This window comes from Manis pentadactyla, chromosome 12 (assembly GCF_030020395.1).
Source record: "Manis pentadactyla isolate mManPen7 chromosome 12, mManPen7.hap1, whole genome shotgun sequence".
NCBI lineage: Eukaryota > Metazoa > Chordata > Mammalia > Pholidota > Manidae > Manis > Manis pentadactyla.
The window spans coordinates 26,406,917-26,429,908 of record NC_080030.1 but is presented as its reverse complement, the minus strand read 5'-3'; the positions used below and the strand labels follow the sequence as shown (position 1 = coordinate 26,429,908).

Here is a 22,992-nt window from a genome sequence, read left to right as displayed (position 1 = left end):
CAATAATTGAGACATAGGGTTTTGGTGCAGGGTCAATTTCACCCATTTCAACTCTCTTTCATGCTTATGAAACTCTCTTCCAAGTTCATGATCAGAGCATAGTTCTCAAGGTGGCTTGATATCTGCCCAGTCATGTGGTTCATAAGCAACCAGTTTTTCTGCACAAACATGTTTGTCCTTTCACACCCACTTAGTTACCTAGAAGAGAATCTCAATATAGTTGCTTGTTAATAAAGTTACCTGAAATTTGAATATCAGAATAATTATTGTTCTTCTTGAATATAAGCTGATATGCCAAAAATAAAAACAGCAGTTTATTATAATTGCCCCTTAGTTGTGTTTGATTTGATATTCTACATGTTATCTATTTTGCATTAAAAACTGTCCTATGTCTAATTAGATATTATAATGCCTTTCATCTCCCTCTTTCTCTTGAAGTTTCTGTTCTGTGTGATCTTGTTTTAGATTCTACCTAAGCACAAACTAAAATTAGAATACCAAATTCACTCCTTCATCCTTTAATTTCTCTCCTTCATAATGTTTCTGGTAGCTGCATCAGAGAATACATCTCCCTGGAGACTCGGTGAAACCTCAACTCAGTTTGGGAAGGTATCCTGACTATGATTGGGAAATACTTCTTGATTGATGAAGTCTGAAAATTGCCAGAAGGAAAGGAACTCATTGAAGCAAGAGTAGAAACAAATGTCAGCATCCATACAGGCAGTACAGAGCAAGTAAGATCAGAAGGAGAAAAGGAAAGTTCATTGAACTCCGGCTTCACATAGGGAAAATCCCTGTCCACTCCTAAAATCAGGATCACTTGACAACCAGTGTCTGCTTGATTTGTATAGTGAGGGAACTATATCCCTACCACCTCAGAATTTGTGGACAGACACAAAGCACTGGGTAGAGTGAGATTATGTTCTGAGAACTTCCACTTCTTTAATGGTCTGAAATAAAACAGGGAGAGAGAGAGAAGTAATGTATTAAGATTAGAAAGCTGAATGAAACAGCAAAGTAAAAAACACATTTATGACTAGAGGGAGAAGTTGGTGAGTACCTGTCTTTGTCATGGAAAAGATTTCAGAGACCAAGTGCAACAAGCTTATGCAGCAAGATAGTTTATTTTAAAAGACAATACACAGTCAGATGTGAGTTCAGGCAACCAAAGAGAGGAGGCACACTGAGGCTTAAGGGTTTGGAGTTTTATATGGCCTTTTGGATAGGGTTTTGCAAAAGGCATAATGCATACAGGTGATTCTTCATTCCTTTGCAATTTTATCTTAAGAATAGGGTTACCTTAAGAATAGGTGACTATATTAATCCTGATCACTGCATTATTGATCCACAGAGGTTCATTTATATTTTGGAGGTCTATCTCATCCAGGTTACAAAGTTAATTAACTGGTTAAGGGGCTGGAAGGTAAAGAATGGCATATAGATTAAGTTAAAGAATAAACTGGGGAGGAGAAGCCAAGATGGCGGCGTGACTAGAGCAGCAGAAATCTCCCAAAACCATATATATTTTTGAAAATACAACAAATACAACTATTTTAAAAGAAAGACCAGAGGATATAGTACAAGAGCCAGACTACATCTACATCTGCGAGAACTCGGCATCTCATGAAGGGGGTAAGATACAAGATGTGGCTCTGTGGGATCCAAGCGCAACCCCCACCCCAGCCCACAGGTGGGAGGAGAGGAGTCAGAGCATGGAAGGAGTGGGAGCCCAGGACTGCTAAATACCCAGTCCTGGAAATTCACACAGGGAGCACAGACACACAGTGCATGGTGTGCTGGATATTAGGTAAACGGAATAGTAAAATCTGTGAGCGGGTCCCCACACCCTTTTCTCCTGAGACAAAAGAAAAGCCAGTGCTTTTTGAAAGACTTAAGGAGACAGGAGCCTTGCAGCTGATGAAATCGTCCTGGGACACTCGGCCCAGAAGGCTGGGAATACTGAGGAATTTCAGGCACCCTAAACCCCTGAGAGGCAGTGCAGCTCTGAAGCCCCTCATGGCCATAAGCAGCCTGCGGTTCATTCCCCTTCTGGTATGGCCCTGCAACAGCGGCAGAGCAGCCTGGGAGTGGGCGAACTCACAGCAGCCGCCCAGATTTTCATCCGGGCACACAGCCACATGGGCCAGTTCTGGGGCCACCGCCTGTGAGCAGCTGCCCGGCACAGACAAAGATGGGACAGGGCATGAAAGGGTGCTGTTCTTGCAGAAGAGCACACCCGGCATGCCTTCCACTCCCCGCAGGGCTCTGGGCTGCCCTGAGGGCTGCTTCAGTTATGCAGGTAACTGACACAGGCAGAGGAGAAGGGCAGGGTGACCAGCAAGCAGGAAGGGACTTTGTTTTCTCAGGTAACACACATGCTACCTGCCTGCGACTACCTCTATTGCCATGAAAAGGCAGAATTGTGTCCAGTCCAGAATCACCCAGACAACCCCCAAGAGGGGAGGGCCTTGGGAGACAGATATAACCAATCTTCCTGAAAAAGAATTCAAAATAAAGGTCATAACCATGCTGATGGACTTGTAGAGAAATGTGCAAAAGCTAAAGGACCAAATTAGGAGGGAGAATACAGAAATAAAACAATCTTGGAAAGGACTTAAGAGCAGACTGGATGAGGTGTAAGAGACCGTTAATGGAATAGAAATCAGAGAACAGGAACACAGAGAAGCTGAAGCAGAGAGATATAACAGGATCTCCAGAAATGAAAGAATATTAAGAGAACTGTTTGACCAATCCAAATGGAAGAATATTCACTTATAGGGGAACCAGAAGAAGAAGAGAGAAAAAGGGATAGAAAGTGTCTTTGAATAAATAATTGCTAAAAATTTCCCAAACTGGGGAGAAAATAGTCTCTCAAACCATGGAAGCCCACAGATCTTCCAACACAAGGGACCCAAGGAGGACAACACCAAGACACATAATAATTAAAATAGCAAAGGTCAAAGACAAGGACAGAGTATTAAAGGCAGAGAGAGAGAGAAAAAAGATCACCAACAAAGGAAAATCCATCAGGCTATCATCAGACTTCTCAGCAGAAACCTTACAGACCCGAAGAGAAAGGCATGATATATTTATTGTAATGAAACAGAATTGCCTTGAACCAAGAATACTGTATCCAGCACGATTATCATTTAAATATGAAGGAGGGATTAAACAATTCCCAGACAAGCGAAAGTTGAGGGAATTTGCCTTTTACAAACCACCTATACATGATATTCTAAATGGACTTCTCTAGAGGGAAGAACCCCTAAGGCTAAATAAATGTCACCAGAGAAAATAAAATCACACAAAAGAAAGCAGACCAACCAAATACTAAATAAAGGTGAAAAAAATAAAATCAACTATTCACAAAAGCAGTCAAAGGAAGCACAAAAGGGTATAAAATAAAACACCTAACATATAAATAGAGGAGGAGGATTAAAAAGGGAGAAAATATAAAGAACTATCAGACTGTGTTTATAATAGCTTAAGAAGTGAGTTAAGTTAGACAATAAGATAATAAAGAAGCTACACATGAACCTTTGGTAACCATGAATCTGAACCCCGCAATGGCAATAAGTACATATCTTTCAATAATCACCCTAAATGTGAATGGAAAAATGTGAAGAGAAAAAGAGGATCTACACACATCAACAGAGTCAGAAAAGAGAAAGGAAATATCATGAAAGACCCCACAGAAATACAAAGAATTATTAGAGAATACTATGAAAATCAAAATGCTAACAAGCTGGAAAACCTAGAAGAAATGGGAAACTTCCTAGAAAATACAACCTTCCAAGATTGAATAAGGAAGAAACAGAAAATCTAAACAGACAAATTACCAGTAAAGAAATTCAATAGATAATAAAAAAACTACCCAAGAACAAAATCCCCATTCCAGATAGACTCACCTCTGAATTTTATAAGACATATAGAGAAGACATAATACCCATTCTCCTTAAAGTTTTCCAAAAAGTAGTAGAGGAGAGAATACTTCCAAACTCATTCTATGAAGCCAGCATCACTCTAATACCAAAACCAGGCAAAGACCTCACCAAAAAAGAAAATTACACACCTATATCCCTGATGAACATAGATGCAAAAATATAAACAAAATATTAGTAAATCAAACTTAAATATATATCAAAAGGATCATACACCATGAACAAGTGGGATTCATGTCAGGGATGCAAGGATGGTACAACATTCGAAAATACATCAACATCATCCATCACATCAACAGAAAGAAGGACAAAAACCACATGATCATCTCCATAGATGCTGAAAACATTCAACAGAATTCAACATCCACTCATGATAAAAACTCTAAACAACATGGGTATAGAGGGAAAGTACCTCAAAATAATAGAGGCCATATATAACAAACCCACAGCCAACATTTTACTTAACAATGAGAAGCTGAAAGCTTTTCCTCTAAGATCAGGAACAAGACAGGAATGCCCACTCTCCCCACTGTTATTCAACATAGTACTGGAGTTCCAAGCCAAAGCAATCAGGTAAAACAAAGAAATGCAAGGCACCCAGATTGGTAAAGAAGAAGTCAAACTGTCATTATTTGCAGATGACATGATATTGTACATAAAATACCCTAAAGACTCCACACTCCAAAACTACTAGAACAAACATCTGAACTCAGCAAAGTGCAGGATACACAATTAACACACAGAAATCTGTGATATTCCTATACACTAATGATGACCTAGTAGAATGAGAAAGCAGGAAAAAAATTCCATTCACAATTGCATCAAAAAGAATAAACTATGTTGGAATAAACCTAACCAAGGATGTGAAAGACTTATACCCTGAAAACTGCAAGACAGTCTTAAAAGAAATTAAAGAGGACACTAACAAATGGAAACTCATCCCATGCTCTTGGCTAGGAAGAATTAATAGTGTCAAAATGGCCATCCTGCCTAAAGCAATCTACAGATTCAATGCAATCCCTATCAAAATACCAAGAGCAGTCTTCAACGAATTGGAATAAATAGTTTTAAAATTCATATGCAACCACAAAAGACCCCGAATAGTCAAAGCCATCCTGAGAAGGAAGAATAAAGCAGGGGGGATCTTACTTCCCAACTTCAAGTTCTACTATAAAGCCACAGTAATTAAGACAATTTGGTTCTGGTACAAGAACAGAGCCACAGACCAGTGGAAAAGGAAGAGAGTCCGGATATTAACCCAAATATATATGGTCAATTAATATACGATAAAGGAACCATGGACATACAATGGGGAAAAGACAGCCACTTCAATAGCTGGTGTTGGCAAAACTGGACAGCTACATGTAAGAGAATGACACAGGATCATTGTCTAACCCCATACACAATAGTAAATTCGAAATGGATCAAAGACTTGATGGTATGTCATGAAATCATAAAACTCTTAGAAAAAAATAAAGCATAAGCAAAAATCTCTTGGACATAAATATGAGCAACTTCTTCATGAACCTATCTCTCCAGGCAAGGAAAACAAAGGCAAAAATGAACAAGTGGGACTCTATTAAGCTGAAAAGCTTCTGTACAGCAAAGGACACCACCAACAGAACAAAAAGGCATCCTACAGTATGGGAGAATATATTCATAAATGACAGATCTAAGAAAGGGTTGACATCCAAAATATATAAAGAGCTCACACACCTCAACAAACAAAAAGCAAATAATCCAATTAAAAAATGAGCACAGTATCTGAACAGACAGTTCTCCAAAGAAGAAATTAAGATGACCAACAGACACATGAAAAGATGCTCCACATCGCTAGTCATCAGATAAATGTAAATTAAAAGCACAATGAGATATCACCTCACACCAGTAAGGATCACCACCATCCAAAAGACAAACCACAACAAATGTTGGCAAGGTTGTGGAGAAAGGGGAACCCTCTACACTGCTGGTGGGAATGTAAATTAGTTCAACCATTATGGAAAGCAGTATGGAGGTTCCTCAAAAAGCTCAAAATAGAAATACCATTTGACCCAGGAATTCCACTCCTAGGAATTTACCCTAAGAATGTACCAGCCCAGTTTGAAAAAGACATATGCACCCCTTTGTTTATCGCAGCATTATTTACAATAGCCAAGAATTGCAAGCAACCTAAGTGTCCATCAGTAGATGAATGGATAAAGATGATGTACATATACACAATGGAATATTATTCAGCCATAAGAAGAAAACAAATCCTACCCTTTGCAACAACATGGATGGAGCTACAGGGTATTATGCTCAATGAAATAAGCCAGGCAGAGAAAGACAAGTATCAAATGATTTCACTCATCTGTGGAGTTTAAGAACCAAGAAAAAAACTGAAGGACCAAAACAGCAGCAGAATCACAGATCCCAAGTATGGACTAACAGTTACCAAAGGGAAAAGGACTGGGGAAGATGAGTGGAAGGTTGGGATAAAGAGGGGTAAGAAAAGGGGCCTTAGATTAGCATGTATAATGTGGGGTGGGGCACGGGGAGGGCTGTTCAACACAGAGAAGACAAGTAGTGATTCTACAGCATCTTAGTATGCTGATGGACAGTGAATGTAATGGAGTATGTGGGAGGTACTTGGTGATGGGGGGAGTCTAGTAAACTTAATGTTCCTCATGTAATTGTAGAGTAATTATACCAAAATAATAAAAAAATAAAAAAAGAGGATAAGCTGGGTTTTTTTTACAAGCTAAGTCGATTTTCCAATGGCATGAACCACATCCCATTTACCTGCCCTTTCTCAATAACACCTACAACATTTTAAAGTATTATATGATATTATTATTTGCTTATATATTCATTTATTATCATTGGATTATAAGTACTTTTGTTCTTCATGCTATGTGCCTAGACAGTGCTTAACATGACAGCACTCAGTTTATATTCTTGAAACAATGATGAATTTCTCATTAAAACTGCAATATACAGGACCACTTAGAGAAAAAGCTGAATGAGAAAAAGATCAATAGCAGTAGTGGCAAGTATGGAAGTCCCATAAAGGGGATCAGGTGTATATGTCAAATTTTTAAATTAATTTTATGACTAGAAAACAAATTCATAGCATTTCAAATAAGTGAGTAATGAAAATTTGTAGGAAATTAGTCCTGTTATTTTCCTCTTTTCTGGTACTCATCTCCTCAATATAGAATCAGGTAATTATACAGATATTTCAAGACTTTCTTTTTCTGGGACTTTCACATTAATGAGAACTACAGCCCCTTCCATTTGGGCTTTTCCTCTCCATGATCACTGTGTTTCAAAGCCTTCTCATTACCCTAGCTATCAGTTAAGATTATTTAACTCTATTTTTATATGCAATTTTATCTTCTTTTTTACAGAAAAGAGGAGTATTGTAGCTCTGGGGGTGAATGGTGCTCCTGGCCCAGGGCGAGTCCTCTATGAAACCAGTGAAACTGAAATAAGTGAAGGGAAAAGTTGGGTTGGGAGAAAGACTTCTATTCCTTAGAGTAGCTACCCACACCTGGCTCCATCCAGCTCCTCTGGCCACAGCTCATGCTCTGCTTTGCCCACACTTTCTGGTGGGAACTCCATGGGTGGATCCTTGGAGACTGGCAAGTGCAAGATCAATTCCATACCAGGAATGGAGGGGAGGAGAGAATGGACATTTTTTCTCAACCCATTTCCCTGTATCAATGGGAGGGTCTGCAGTGTTAAACTTCCACCTGTTGATATGTAAATAGACTAAGGCCAGGCAGGAGATACTGGAAATTCTGCCATTTACCCACCAAGTATCAACTGTGAATTGCTTTAATTTACTTATTCTGTTCCTACATCCATATAAAATACTCTACTTTCTTCCCACTTAGAGGACATATCTCCTTTGCTGCTCAGTGTGAATCAGCTACCTGTTCTCTACATATTACACTGATCAACATATCATACATTTGTTTCCTTCTGACTAATGTATTATAGTATAATTACATGCTATAAAACTGCACATAATTAACACATACAATTAGATCAATAAACGAAGCCACACAAAATTACGAAATATGCTGCATGTTTCTACTTGTATATCATCGAAGAGAATGCTTTTTAACAAGAAACTTTGATGGCTTTTTTTCTTAATTGTTAAAACTGTAATAAACCAGAGCCTTGACTTCCATATTTCTAAAGGGATATGGGGACAGTAAACATAAACTCAGGCAAATGTAAGAAATAAGTGAAATGTGTGGATATGTTTTGTTGATATCTGAGAAAACATTCTCAGGTATAGCTGTGGGTATATACTTATGTGTTTATTTGTACACAACTTTATTTCAAATAAACTTTTATATAAATGGATACACAAGTATGACTCATTTAAAATCTCATATATTATGTTGTAAGAAACAGTAAAGTTGAAAAGGATAGATATGCAAAGAATTTCATGAATTAACATGAAATTAAAAGAATGTAGAAACTGAGGAAAAAGATTTGAATTAAACAAGACATAACATTTTTAAGTTGAAATATTATTTTCCTATCTTAATTCCTCAGAGGCATGACAATCTGAAGTTATTCACATTTGTGCAATGTGAAATTCTCTACCAGCCAAAGAGGCTGTATATATCCAGCCTGATTTTATATTCCTTCTACTGCTTTAGGTAGGATTACAATGCAAAATGCCTTCACCCAGGATATTCTAAATGAGAATCATAATTGAGAAGCATGGACTCAACTTCCTGAACTAAATTTTATTGGATAAATGTATGTATTCAATTACTATGTTAATGTAAAATCACCACACGAATAATTTAAATGAACATATTTATGCTTTTAAAGTTGTGAAGACTGGAAGACTGAAATTAGTTTCCTTGAGAAAAATTCAAGATGTTTGCAGGTCTGGGTTCCTTATGGAGACTACAGGGAAGAAACTATTTACTTTCCTATTTCAAGTTCAGATTGTAGTGCCAAAAATCTAAATGTACTCCTTATGGTTAATAGCTCACAATGAGAAATGAAATGACAGCTCATAACTTTTGACATAAACTTGAAGTTCATTATTGTTTTGTCAACTGTGTAATTAAGCCAAGGTTTAAAGTCAAGAAACACAGCTCCCCACATTTTTTGAAATGGAAAAGGATCAACTTAGTATAGGTATTATGGACTGTGTCTCCACCACAAGTCAGTATCTTGAAGATTAACTGAATGAAATACAGCCAGGTTTCTCACGCTTACATTTTGGGAAAAAAATTTAAACAGGGTTGTTTTATATTGCTACAGCTTAGAAGTCTGGAAGCCGAAAGAGTTTATAAGGAAAGACTAATAAAAACAAAATTCTCTCAATTTTCACCTGGTATATTGGGAAACAAGAATCTCAAAGAAAACTTTCCTTTCTGTCCTGACCATTGTCCCATAGCGGAATCATGCTTAAGGGGTTGGAGTTACAACAGAGAAATGTGCCTAATGAGCAGACAGGGAGCTGTAAATATCTCTGCTCCAGATCCTCATCATGTGCCACATTGGACGAGACAGGATCTGTTTATTGCTTTTGAGTTTTAAATTTGGCTCTGGGACTGATTTTTCATGCCCTCCCACTGTCTTGTTGAGAGAGAGCTTCAGTCTCCATCATTGGCCATTCAGGAGGAGTTTGGATTTCTACTCAAGAGACCTTCCTCTCAGGAATCCCAACCAGGTGAGTCCAACAAGAGTCCAGCAGGTAATTCGAGAACGGGTCAGAGGTAATCAAAACCAAGCAAAATATACCTGAAGACAATGAGAGCCACCAGCCTAGACCAAACCAAGAGAGATTGTTACATTTGTTTGCTTGCTTGGTTAACTGAACAAATTATTTACAATGCTAAAAAGAGAAGTGAATGTTGAACTCAACACATGGATCATTGTTGACTTTTATGTGATGGAAGCCCAGTTAGAGAAAGAAAGAGGAGGCAGAAAATGCTTTCAGGAAAAGTTGAACAAATTCAAGGAGTTTTGCAGTTAAAGTGAGTAGGAAAATAAAGGATTAGTTGTGGAGGGATGTCCAGTCCTCTGATGGCATTTCCTTTTTAGTTTTGAGGTGGTGCATCTTTGCAAATGTTTCTATATTGATGTTAGGTAAAGATCAGTGTATTGCTTGCAAATACCACCTTGCAACATCAGTTCACGAGACATTCATTTGACATTATTTTCTTTCACTCTTGAGTGTTCCCTAAAGGAAATTTTATCTGAACAAAAATGTTGTATGCAGAAACTGAAGGAACAAAACAGCAGCAGTCTCACATACTCCAAGAAGGGACTAGCAGTTCCAAAAGGGAAGGGGCTGGGGAAGACTGGCAGGGAGGGTGGGAAAAGGGGATTAAGGGGAATTATAATTAGCACTCATAATATAAGTAGGTCACAGGCAAAGCAGTACAGCATGGAGAAGAAATGTAGTGACTCTATAGCATCTCACTACGCTGATGGACAGTGACTGCAATGGGGTTGGGGGGACTTGATAATACAGGTGAATGTTGAATCCACGGGTGAATGTTGAATCCACAATATTGCTCATGTGGTACCTTAATGAGATTGTATATCAATGATATCTTAATTTTTTTTAATATCATATGCTAAAAAGATTTACTTTGCAAATATATCATGAGCTGTGAAGAAGAATATATATGTGGGCATGTTCATTTGTTTCTGTATTGTAAATTGTGCAAGCTCTCTACACATGTATAGGGCTCTCAGAGTGCTTTTATTCCTGTCTTGGATGTATTCTTTGAAAGAAGGAAGTGGAGTTTTGTCATCAACTTTGAATTTACCATTGACTTCGATTAGGCATGAATAAGTTGCGTATTTGGGGAACTGTGAATATGTGTTAGTTGTGTTGGGCCACATCAATCACTCATCCATATGTGTTTTCTCCATTGCTTTTTATTTTTTCTTACTTAAAATGTCAGTTTTCATTTTAATATTTTTCACTCAAATCCTTCCTATAAACAAAGGAAAAGAAATGTTCTTTGGTGTACTTAGTGCTAATAAATTAAACTTTGTACATGTTTGTAACTTATTTTCACATCTTTGGTCTTCCTGATTGTACCTTTTTGAATTTTGTAAAGATGTATTTCTAAAATTGTATCATTTTCACCAATCATCTAAAAGGCATTTTTACTTACATTTGAAGGAAAGTCACCTTTCCCATCTATGAACATATTTGAATCCATATATCTTTGTATAAGGTGAAATTATAATGTAGATACTGCTTCCTCTGAATTTTAAAGGTCCTTCTGTCATGTTCTTTTATTTCCAAGCCTTGGGAAATTTAACCTGTCATTATTAATCCATGATGATTATTATCAAATTATTACTATTTAAGTTTAGTAATTTTTGTATAATACAGTCACATGAAATCACTCTAACTGGTTTCATGTCTCTATAATTCTCTGATGTTATAAATACTCATTTTCTTAAATTTGTTTCCTTTTAAGTGATCATAATCATATGCCATTTTGAAAAAGTGCCATGAACATTGCAAGTGAAAACCTTGCTCCATTGATTTTGCATCATAATGGAGAATTCACATCTCAATATTATAAATGTGTGTACAACACTACAGCCTCAGTCATAAATCTTAAGAATATTTTTCTGGGTTAGCTAATGGGGTGCCCTGGTGTAGGTAGAATGTTATAGAGCATGTCCTTGAGATGATTTTTCGTTTTGCACAAAAACCAGAACTGGGATTTAGAGTGTTCTTTTTTCATGTGTGCAAAAAGAGATAAAAACACAACTCACAGGAAAAACTGAGAAAAAATACCTTGTAAGAAAACCTTACCCCCTATTAGATCATGTAAGACCAATATATTGTTTATCTACTATTCTTCAATAAAAAATAAAATCCAATTGGTCAAATAAATATGGAATAGGCACAGAAAACACATCTTCCATTGCCTCATAAATAATGTGTCCAACATTTGTTGAACTGTGTATATTTCCTTTGGCAAAATTGGTTAATTTTGTCAGCATTTGTTTCCTTTTGGCAAGTTCAATCTTAACATGATTGACACCCTAAAGGTAGCAATTCTTTGTCTTCTGGCCAAATTTATTTTTGCTCTATTAATATTTTGCTGAACAGTTAGATATAATAAGAGTTGGAGTGTTACCAGAACCAAGGATTATTTTTCTTTCTTGCAGTTTCTTAGGGACCCCTGAACCAGCAGATTTTTTTTCCCAACTCTGTTGTTGCCCATTTCATGTTTCTCTGTTTCTTTCTCCCTCCTTCCTTTCCTCCTTCCCTCATTATGCTTATTGAAGAGTTTTCTTATGTTTCTTTAAATCCATGGCAAAAAATGAGCATACCAACTGGTTCCTCAATTTTATTTGGCCATAGGAAGCCTATTAATTGAAATTTCTGGTCCCATTTCTGCATCCTTTATGGGAATGATGACTAATCTGGCCAGCTTGACTATATCCAATCTTAGCTTAATCACAGGGGCTGTAGGTGAGAAAGGTATGGTAAAAGCATAGCCCAGGCTGCAATGTGTGTGTGTGCGTGCATGCATATGTGCACCTTGTGTAGTGAAAACAGTCCTCAGAGCAGGTTATATGGGCTCATATATTCAAATTGACCTTTACACTATAGTGGCTAGAACAAAAACAACAGATGGTTTTGAGGGGATCTATTTCAATGTACAGGAAGCCTTTGAAACCAGCTTTATAAAGTAGAAGAGGTATGTAGTTTGGGAGAGTGGATCCCTATGTCTCCAATTTTATCCAAGAGCAAATAACCCCTTTCTTTGAAACTGTGTGACTGCATCTTTAATCACTCTCACTCTAATTACTCATTCCCATACTTGCTTCCATTTTTAGACTTGAATAGCTGAAATAATATAGTTCTCAGGGCCTTTGAATTAAACATTACCTCTGCCAGGCACACACTTCCCCATAAATTTGCATTCTTGACCTCTCATCCTGAGATCTCTGTTCAGATGTCACCTTGTTTGCAAGTCTTTTCTAAACACCAACAAAAATAAAACTTCTATCCACTCTCTCCTTTAAACCTGCTTTTGTTTCTTCATACCACTTGTCACCATCTGACATATTACATAATATTTCATGTCACCATCTGAAATATTACATAATATTTTATTTGCTTATATTTTTCCCCATCATTGGCTTTTAGGGGCTTTTGTTTGTCAGCACCCTGTAATCATGGCTTAGATGGTTGCTGGAGCATATATGACACTCAACACATCTTCTTCAAATGCATAACATCTAGGGGGAATGTTGGTAGTGGGATAAAAGTGCCTAATCAGAGATGAATTTGGGGGATGGATCTCTGCAAGGGCACTGACCCATATGCAAAGTATGATATTAATTTCTTACTAGAAAAATGTAGATTGTAGCAGTCTTTGTGAGTAGTACTTTGTGTGTAAAAATGAATGATGTTGTTCTCTCTTTTCTGGCAGTCAATCAGACAATGTGAAGAATGAGGAAATGACAAATGGATTTCAGAAATTCTTCTCAGAGTTTCAGGGAAGCCAGGACTGTAGTCCGACATATTTGGGCTTTTCTTCTCCATGTAACTCATCACTGTGATTGGGAACTTGCTCATCCTCCTGGCTGTCAACTCAAACTCCCACCTGCACACACCAACGTACTTCTTCCTTTCTAACCTGTCCTTTGTGGACATCTGCTTCACCTCCACCATCATCCCCAAGATGCTAAACATCCAGACCCAGAGAAAAGTCATAGCCTATGCAATTTGCATCACGCAGATGTACCTTTTCCTTATATTTTCAGGGTTGGGCATCTCCCTCCTATTTGTGATGACATATGAATGTTACGTGGCCATCTGCCACCCCCTGAACTGCACAGTCATCATTAACCACTGGCTCTGTGGACTCTTGTTTCTGATGTCCTGGATCACTAGTGCCCTGCATTATGTGTTATAAACTTTAATGGTTTTGTAGCTTTCCTTCTGTAGGGATGTAGAAATATCCCACTTCTTCTGTGAATTCAATCAGATGTTCCAACTTGCTTGTTCTGATGCTTTCTTTAATAACCAGATGATGTATCTTGCAGCTGTGCTGCTGGCTGCTGCTCTCTTCACTGGGATCCTTTACTCCTACTCTAAGATAGTTTCCTTCGTGCATGGAATCTCATCAGCTCAGGTCAAGTGTAAACCATTTTCCACTTGTGCATCTCACCTCCCCATTGTCTCCTTATTTTTTTGTACGAGCCTAGGCATGCACCTTAGCTCTGCTGCTACCCACAGTTCACACTCAAGTGCAGCAGTCTCAGTGATATACACCATGGTCACAAACGTGCTGGACCCCTTCATCTACAGTCTGAGGAACAAAGACTTAAAGGGGGCTTTTATATGATTTGTTAGGATGGCAAGAAGTAAAGTGCTAACTGTGCTGGGCCAAACCCGTGCCCATGATTTCTGGGCTTCCAGCCTACCAGCCTCAAATTTTGATGCTTTAATCAGATTGTAAAAATAGAACTTGCTCCTTCTGTTTATTCCCTGGAATTTCCTTTTGTTGGAATTCAAATCCTCTATGCAGCTTAAGTAACCACTGTATTACTCTTTTTCTCCATCTTTTACACATACAGTGTCCACTTCGTGCCTTTTCCTACTTTCATAGAGATTTTTAGAAACTTTGATCAGAAATATCTGGAAATTGTGCTACATTTTGTGCACAGTATGGATTACTTAAGTATAATATCTTCTATTCTATACATAATTGTAATGAATTTGTTCTTGTTTTATCAATAGAATAGTTGAATCAAACTACTCATACAGCAAAAAATATATACTTAGCTACTAATTCCCATTACATCATCCCTTCCAGAGGAAAATATGAAAGCAGAGTTTACAACTCTGTATCCAGCATTCTCTCTACATTGATACCTTCAGTTCTGTTACTGTGAATGTGGATGTTATTATTGTGTCACTAAAGACTCGGCCTATTGATGGTGATGCTATATAGGCTGGGAATCCCTGGGGCTCTTGTCCAGACTACTGCTTGTTATTTTGGTCTGAAGACAAAATTTTTGGACAAGCCCTCATGACCCTTACTACAATTGCAATGACAATCATGGCATGATGGAAGAAACAGATTTATTACTCACAGAACCTGGAGGGTATACAGCACCACCAATGCCCACACAGGAAGGGCTTGAGTACAGGGACAGAAAGAGAGCATGGACCACTGTTTGGGGCTCTGCCTATATTGTGATCCAGGGGCCGGAGGCTAAGGTTTCAGGGATTTATTTTTTATTGGCACATTTAAAACATCCGAGTGGAATTAGGGCTGGAAGAAGAGAAGAGCAGGGTCACTGAGGAGGTCTGCTATCAATTAAATCAGGTTTTCCTAAAAGGGGAGCTTCAAGGTTGGGGTGGTCTGAGTCCTTACTCACTAGCTGTGGCCCACTGCTGGAAATATGTCTGTATGAGTTGGGTATTTATGAAATATATATCTCTGAAATCAAACGCTTATTGTCTGACATCTTAAAATCAAAACACAATGTAAGAATTTACTCTACAAACACACTGTTTTATATTTGGTCTTCTGGTTTTATTCTCTTATTCAACTCACTGCTCAGAATGTCTACCATAGATAGTGGTTAAAGGCTTTGTTTCAAGGCTTTTCCCATGATATTGTCGTAGGTTGTTACACACTTGGTTTTGAGCCTATTTATTTCAATTATTTTTACTTAACATATGTAGGGTAATATTCTTGTTTAAAAAATGAGTTTATCAGGTATGAAAGGCCTTGATTTATTCCAATTATGTTTTATATCCCTACATAACACATTGCTTCCTACCTAGTTAGAAGATACATCTCCAACACCTGATAATGTGTGACTCAGCTACCTGTGATCTTACCATGAAACAGGCATCACTAGAATTTAAAAAATATATAATTTATCAGACTGTAGTGATATACAAGTAGCTACACATATTTAAATTGTAAAATTTGCTGAATTAAGAAACTAACAAAATTAATAGTACATGCTGTATGGGTTCATTTACATGTGATACAAGGCAGTACCCCAAATCTATAATTGCTTTGTTATGTAATTTTAAAGAATGTAATCACTCTGCCTTTATTTCCATATTTATGATTGTGATGTGAGATATAAACTTAATTCATGTGTTTGTAGTTAGTCATAAATGAAATATTGCAAAATGTTGCTAAGTCCAAGAACACTTTCATGGGGAAGGAGTACATGTGTGTGCATTTGTACATGATTTTCTTTCAAATAAACAGACAAATATATGGATACATGCAGACTCTTTAATAATCCAATATTTTATGTTGAAAAGTAATTTGTGACACAGTTGGATAGAAATTAAAATAACGAATCATTAAATTACCATGAAATTAAGGGACTAGAAATTTAGACACAAAGAAACAATGGGAATTCAATGTGCTACCCATTGTAGAAAAACTCCTAATTGGCCTTATGTTTTTTCTTCTAACTAAGGTTAGATTTCCACACAAAATTCCTTTACCCAAAGGAAGCAAAATGAATGAAGTGAATGGCTAAGATTTAATTTTCTCCTACAAATTTTTTTGGATAAATGTGTGTATTGTATGACTGTTGCTTCTATAACAAATTAGCATACTGGGCTGGGTGTTAAAGAAACAAATTTATATTCTTATGTCTTGTAGGACAGAACATGGAATGAGTCTCAGTGGACTAAAATCCAGATGTCTAAAAAATGGTTTCATTCTGGAGACTCCAGAAGAGAATCCATTTCCTTTCCTATTTGAGTTTCTAGCACCAACAAGCTTTCCTTGGCTCCTGGCCCTTTCTGCATCTTCACAGCCACCGATATAGCAGCTTAAAATATCCACCTCCTTGTAACTATTCCGCCTTTCTCTTTCACATTCAGGGGATCACAAATGGGAGAAATTATGTGCAAATGATAGATATATCTGATAAGTTACTAATATCCAAAATATATAAATAATTCATACAACTCAACACCAAAAGAATAAACAATCCAGTTAAAATGTGCAAATTATCTGAATAGAGATTTTTCCAAAGGTATACAGGCACATGAAAAAATGCACAACATCACATATCATCAGGGAAATGCAAAACTAAAATGAGATATCACCTCATACCAATTGTAGCGTCTAGTTTCGGAAGGACAAAAAATAACAAGAGTTGGCAAGAATGAGGAGCAAAGGAAACTCTCATGCACTGTTGATAAGAATGTGAATTGGTTGCAGCCACTGTGAAAAACATCATGGAGTTTACTCAAAAAATTAAAAATACAATTACCTTATTTGACTCATCATTTCCACTTCCAGGTGTTTAGCTGCAAAAATAAACACACTCCTTTGAAAAACCCCATTAAGTGGTATACATACATAAACAGACCTCGTATAATCAACAAAGTTTCATAATGTGGGACTAAATGGCAATTACCAATTTCTCACATATGCAGGAAAATCCTTATTGATTTGGTGAGTGTGTCCTGGAGCCAAGAAGTGTGGAGCCCAAGGTTTTACATCAGTGTAAAATACTTTTTCCCATCCCTGAAGAGGGAAATATAAACTTTCTTGTAACTACCAAGGGTTGTGGGCCTACAATATGACAATACCTTGAGGGACCTAATCCAGATAGCTCCTCAGTCTAAATTTTGTAGAAACTTTAACTCATGGATGTGATCAGGTACTGAAAGTCAAGACCTCTGGAAAGCAGGAGTATTCAAAGAGAAATAAAAAATAGGATTCACTAGACTTCTAATATGGTCATGGGAATAGTAAATTGACAGAAAATTTTCCACTAGGTCTAGACCTGTGTCCCACAGGGCATGATGTACTCAGAGGCAGGACTAACAATGGAAGCAGTGACTAATGAGCAGACATAGAGAGAAGTATATACATCACTGCAGCTGTCCCTGGGCATGTGCCTCCTTGGCGTGGACAGGACATGGTTGGGCTTTTGGAATTGTAAGTCTGGTTGGAGCACCAACGCTTGGCTCCTTCCTGCTGTCTTATCTGAGGACAAAGCTTCAGTCTTCATCATCAGCCATCCACGGAGGAATTCTGACTTCCACAGGAGACCTTCCTCGGAGAGCTCTTCCAGGTGAGTCTGAGAGCCCAGCCTAGCCGGCAGGGAAGGGGCAGGGAGAAGGAAAGCCAGGAAAGCTATTGGCTGTCACCTGAGTCAATGCAGCCTCGTTCCCAGCATGGAGAGGTTGGTGCTTGTCTGCTCACTTGTTTAACAAAATGATGTAATTATTCAGGAAGCAAGAAAGAGATGGGAACATTGAACTCAGCAAAGTCAGGTGTCATTTTAAATTAATAGCAAAACACAAGCCCAAGTGTCCCTTTATTTCAGTGTGTCAAATAGTTTGTTAGCTATGACATATACAGTGAGACAAGGACATTTGTTTTTATTTTATGATGAGGCATTTTTTACTATTTCCATATTGATGAGAAATACAGAGAGGAAAAAAATGCTTGCAAATACATCCCTGCACCAGCAGTGAGTGAGGCATAGACTTCAGGGTATCTTCTCCATTATGGGTGTCCACTTGAAAACTATCTATTTAATAAGTTAAAATGCATATGCCAATTGGCATTACTTTATGATTATTTCATTTTGTGTTAGGCCATATAGTTTGTGGGTTAGTTAGCCATTTACTTTCTTTTTTAATACATTTTATTGTGGTATAATTTATATACAACTGTATACTGGTTTCAGATGTAGTGAGTAGAGAATTATGTACATCCAAAATGCTAACCACAATATAGTTAATGTCCATCAACATAGAAAAAATTAATAAATTACAATATTACTATTTTCCATGTGCCATACTTCTATCCATGTGACTAATTTATTTTCTAATTGGAAGTTATTACTTTTTCATTACCTTTACCTATTTCACCCATTCTCCCACCTCCCTACCCTATGATAACCACCAGTCTGTTCTCTAAGTTTGTGAGTCTATTTCTGTTGTGTTCATTTGTTTTGTTATTTATATTGCACATATAAGGGAAATCATATGGTATTTACCTTTTTGTCTGATATTTCACGGGGAATAATGCTCTCTAGGTACATCTATGTTGTTGAAAATGGCAGGACTTCTCTTTTAATGGATTAATAATATTCCATTGTGTATATGTACCACATCCTTATCTACTCATCTATTGATGGACACTTAGGTTGCTTCCACATCATGATCTTTGAAAATGATGCTGCAATGAACATGAAGGTGCATATACCTTTTGAATTAGTGATTTTTTTCTCTTTATGTAAATTTCCAGAAGTGGGCTTTCTGGGTCATATGGTACTCCTAATTTTATTTTGAGAAATTGTTCATACTTCTTTCCATAGTGGCTGCATCAGTTTACATGAAAAGTACAATATAGGGAATACAGTAATAACTTTATATAGTGACAGATATTAACTACACTTATCATGGTGACAATTTAGTTATGTGTATAATTGTCAAATCACTATGCTGTACACCTCATAATATATACTATTTATGTCAAATATACTTCATTATAAATTTAAAAATAATATCAAAAAATGAAAATGTTTGCAAGACATAATATACACAGGTATAAATCATATGAAGAAGTTATTCAGTTAAAATAATGGAATTGCATGATATGTGGAGAAATTTATATGGCTGGATAGGAGGCTTGGGTAGACAGGGCTTCCCTGGGCCTTGAAGTCTCAGCAGCCAGGAGGCCCCCTCATCCTCATCATCCTCTGACAGAATCTCTCATCACTCTCCGCCTTGCCCATCCCCTCAACACACTGGCTTCTGTTGAGCCTTTGGCTCTCTTAAACAACCACCTTCCTCAGGACCTTTGCCCCGGCCATTCCCTCTGCCAGGCACACACTCACGCAGGTAGTCTGTGTCTCCTGATCATTCTTCTTTGATGCATCTGTTAACCTGTAACCTTGCTGCAGGTCATTTCTGAATCCCCAGTAAAAAATAACAACCATTTAAACTCTCCATTTTGCATACTTTCCTTTTCATAGCACCTGTACCATCTGATGGGTGACATTATTATTTTTGTTTTATTACTCCTTTTCCAGCACTGGATTGTAGGGAGTTTTATTTTCCAGCATACTGTACTCTGGACAGTTCCTGGAATGTGGTATGTATTCAATATCTATTGCTCAGATTAAAGAAAGATACCCTTAATAAATCAATAGTGCACATTATGTCGAGGAACAGGATGGCAGTGGAAAAGCAATTCCTATAGAGAAGGAACTAGGGAGGCCAAAGGGGAGCCATCCATACATTAAATACGGAAATGAACTTGTTGGTTATAAAATAAATGTTACCACTTATTCTAGGTTACTAACCCTTGATTATGTGAAAATTGTCATTCCTTTTTTCTACTTTCTGGTACTCACCTCCAGCACATGGATCCTGAGAATGATACAAGTATTTCAGGATTTCTTCTCCTCAGATTTTCAGAAGAACCAGAACTGGAGCCCCTCCTACTTGGGCTTTTCCTCTCCATGTACCTGATCACTGTGTTTGGGAACTTCCTCATCATCCTGGCTGTCAGCTCAGACTCCCACCTGCACACACCCATGTACTTCTTCCTCTGCAACCTGTCCTTTGTGGACATCTGCTTCACCTCCACCACCATCCCCAAAATGCTGCTGAACATACAGACCCAGAGCAAAGCCATAACCTATGCAGGCTGCATCAGTCAGATGTACTTTTTCCTACTTTTTGTAGGGATGGATGACTTCCTTCTGACTGTGATGGCCTATGATCGGTATGTGGCCATCTGCCATCCCCTGAACTACACGGTCATCATGAACACCCGGCTCTGTGGACTGCTGGTCCTGGTGTCCTGGATTCTGAGTGTCCTGTATTCATTGTTACAAAGCTTAATGGTGTTGGGTCTTCCCTTCTGTGATAACTTGGAAATTCCCCACTTTTTCTGTGAACTCAGTCAGATACTCCAACTGGCCTGTTCAGACACATTTATCAATGACATAGTGATATACTTTTTATCCGGGTTGCTGGGTGGTGGTCCCCTTGCTGGAATCCTTTATTCTTACTCTAAGATAGTTTCTTCCATACATGGAATCTCATCAGCTCAGGGCAAGTATAAAGCTTTTTCCACCTGTGCATCTCACCTCTCCATTGTCTCCTTATTTTATTGCACAGGCCTAGGAGTGTACCTTAGCTCAGCTGCTACCCAGAGCTCACACTCAGGTGCAGCAGCCTCAGTGATGTACACTGTGGTCACACCCATGCTGAACCCTTTCGTCTACAGTCTGAGGAACAAGGACATAAAACGGGCTTTGAAACGATTCTTTGTGATGTCAACTGAGGGTCAATAGACCCTAGGACTGAAGAAGTGTCTGTGATTGCTGAGGTCTGAGCCTCTGTGTCTGAAAGTGTGATTATCTGACCAGGCAAATGGAATCAGTATTGTTCTATTTATTTCCTGGAATTTCCATTTCTTTGACCTCAATGCCTCTACTCAATTTATGTAACTCAGTTTATCAGCTTTCTGTTCTCTCTAATATACAACACATTTTCCCTTTGTTATTTTCTTACCTTCCCAAATTTATTTCCAACTATGCATCTGAATTATGGTAATTTACATTTTTCTCATGTGGAAACAAATATTTTTAAAGTAATTTTTCTAAAATGAAATATACCAAATAATTTTTATTTTATTTTTCTAAAAGAATCACCATACATTTTATTACAATGGAAAAATATGTGATGACCAAGGCAGTTTATATAATTTTATCATGAAGGTAAATCTGAAACCTCTGCATTCACGTATATGCCTGGCATTCCTTTGTTGGTCTCTATCTTAACTCTTCTTCGTGATAATCTAGAATTTAACACACTAGTGTGCTTTATCCCTGGCCACTGTGTTTTTAATCTTCATTAGGACCTGTTCTCTTTCAGCTTTTCCACAATGCCTGTCAAAGTCTCTGTCTAAAATTATCATATTTTTCTTCTCTTGGAGTCTACATGAACACGCAACTTCACTGAGAAGTTTGATTTTACAGCTTAAAGTCAGATCAGATTTAAAATATGATGAAGCAAAATTTAAAGTTATACTTTAGTTGTTATACAAGTTATTTCTTTTCCAAGTTGTGTATCTACTCATTCATGTATGGATTGTGGTGTCTATGTGTAAGAGGGTATATTCAGTGGGTGAAGGATCACTTGCAAGTGTATGCTTTTTCATTGACTTATCTTCCTATTTCTGCTTTAAAACATGTGGTGATGCCTACATATATGATACCTTCTTCTAAATGAAATCCACTCCCGTCCAAATTCTTTCTTAACCATGGCAAAACTCTGGGTCTGATGAGGTCTGGAAAGCCCATCCAGTTGGCCCCATTATCTCTGGTCTTTCTCCACCTTCAGCAGACTCCAGCCTCTCTAGGCTCCTTATGACTCCTCAGACACTCTAATGCATTCACATTTTGGAGCTTTTGTACTTATGTTCTCTGCCAAATACTTGCATATCTGCATGTGAAAACATTTTTTTTTCATTAAGAAACACCATTTTGGATTAGGCTGCATTTACTCAGACCCTGAACCACGTCATTGGCTCATACTCTGCATCCCAACATGCAGTGGGCATGGCTAAAGGAGACCATCTGGTCAACGAGAGGCCCTTGGCCATAAGGCTGCTTCTCCTGCAATGGCAGGGGAGGTCATTCTCCCACTCCCTCAACACTTCAATGACTAAAATGGAATCAGTAGAATTCAGCAGGTTAAGATAAGTCATGTCATCCCACAGGTTCATTCCCTTGTTAGAGATAATGACAACCCCAGATCCTAGACAGCAATTTCCAAACTAACCCATCATTCTTGAGCAAACCACACACATCCACCTTCTGTCCTGATCTTATTCCCTGCCACCTGTCCTCAGTTCCAAACAAACCCCCTTCAGGGAGCACCTCCCAGACCAGAAGTGCAGTGAGCCTCCCTTCTCAGACTCTTCTTAATCTCCAGTGGGCACAGCTGCTCTCTCAATCACAGAGCCTAAGGGTTCATACAGTGCAAAGATGCATGTCAAGTGCCTGAGCTCAC

The 22,992-nt window shown here is 37.9% G+C and overlaps 1 protein-coding gene and 1 pseudogene across 1 annotated transcript; both read left to right on the top strand.

Moving 5' to 3' along the window:
• The first annotated feature begins 2,016 nt into the window (after positions 1-2,016).
• On the top strand, positions 2,017-14,299 carry LOC130679791 (olfactory receptor-like protein OLF4; annotated as a pseudogene).
• Positions 14,300-20,318: 6,019 nt separating this feature from the next.
• On the top strand, positions 20,319-21,269 carry LOC130680122 (olfactory receptor 7A17-like). The gene has a single exon (XM_057490244.1). It carries the CDS (start codon positions 20,331-20,333, stop codon positions 21,267-21,269), a length of 939 nt encoding a protein of 312 aa, XP_057346227.1. The 5' UTR covers positions 20,319-20,330.
• Positions 21,270-22,992: the final 1,723 nt, after the last annotated feature.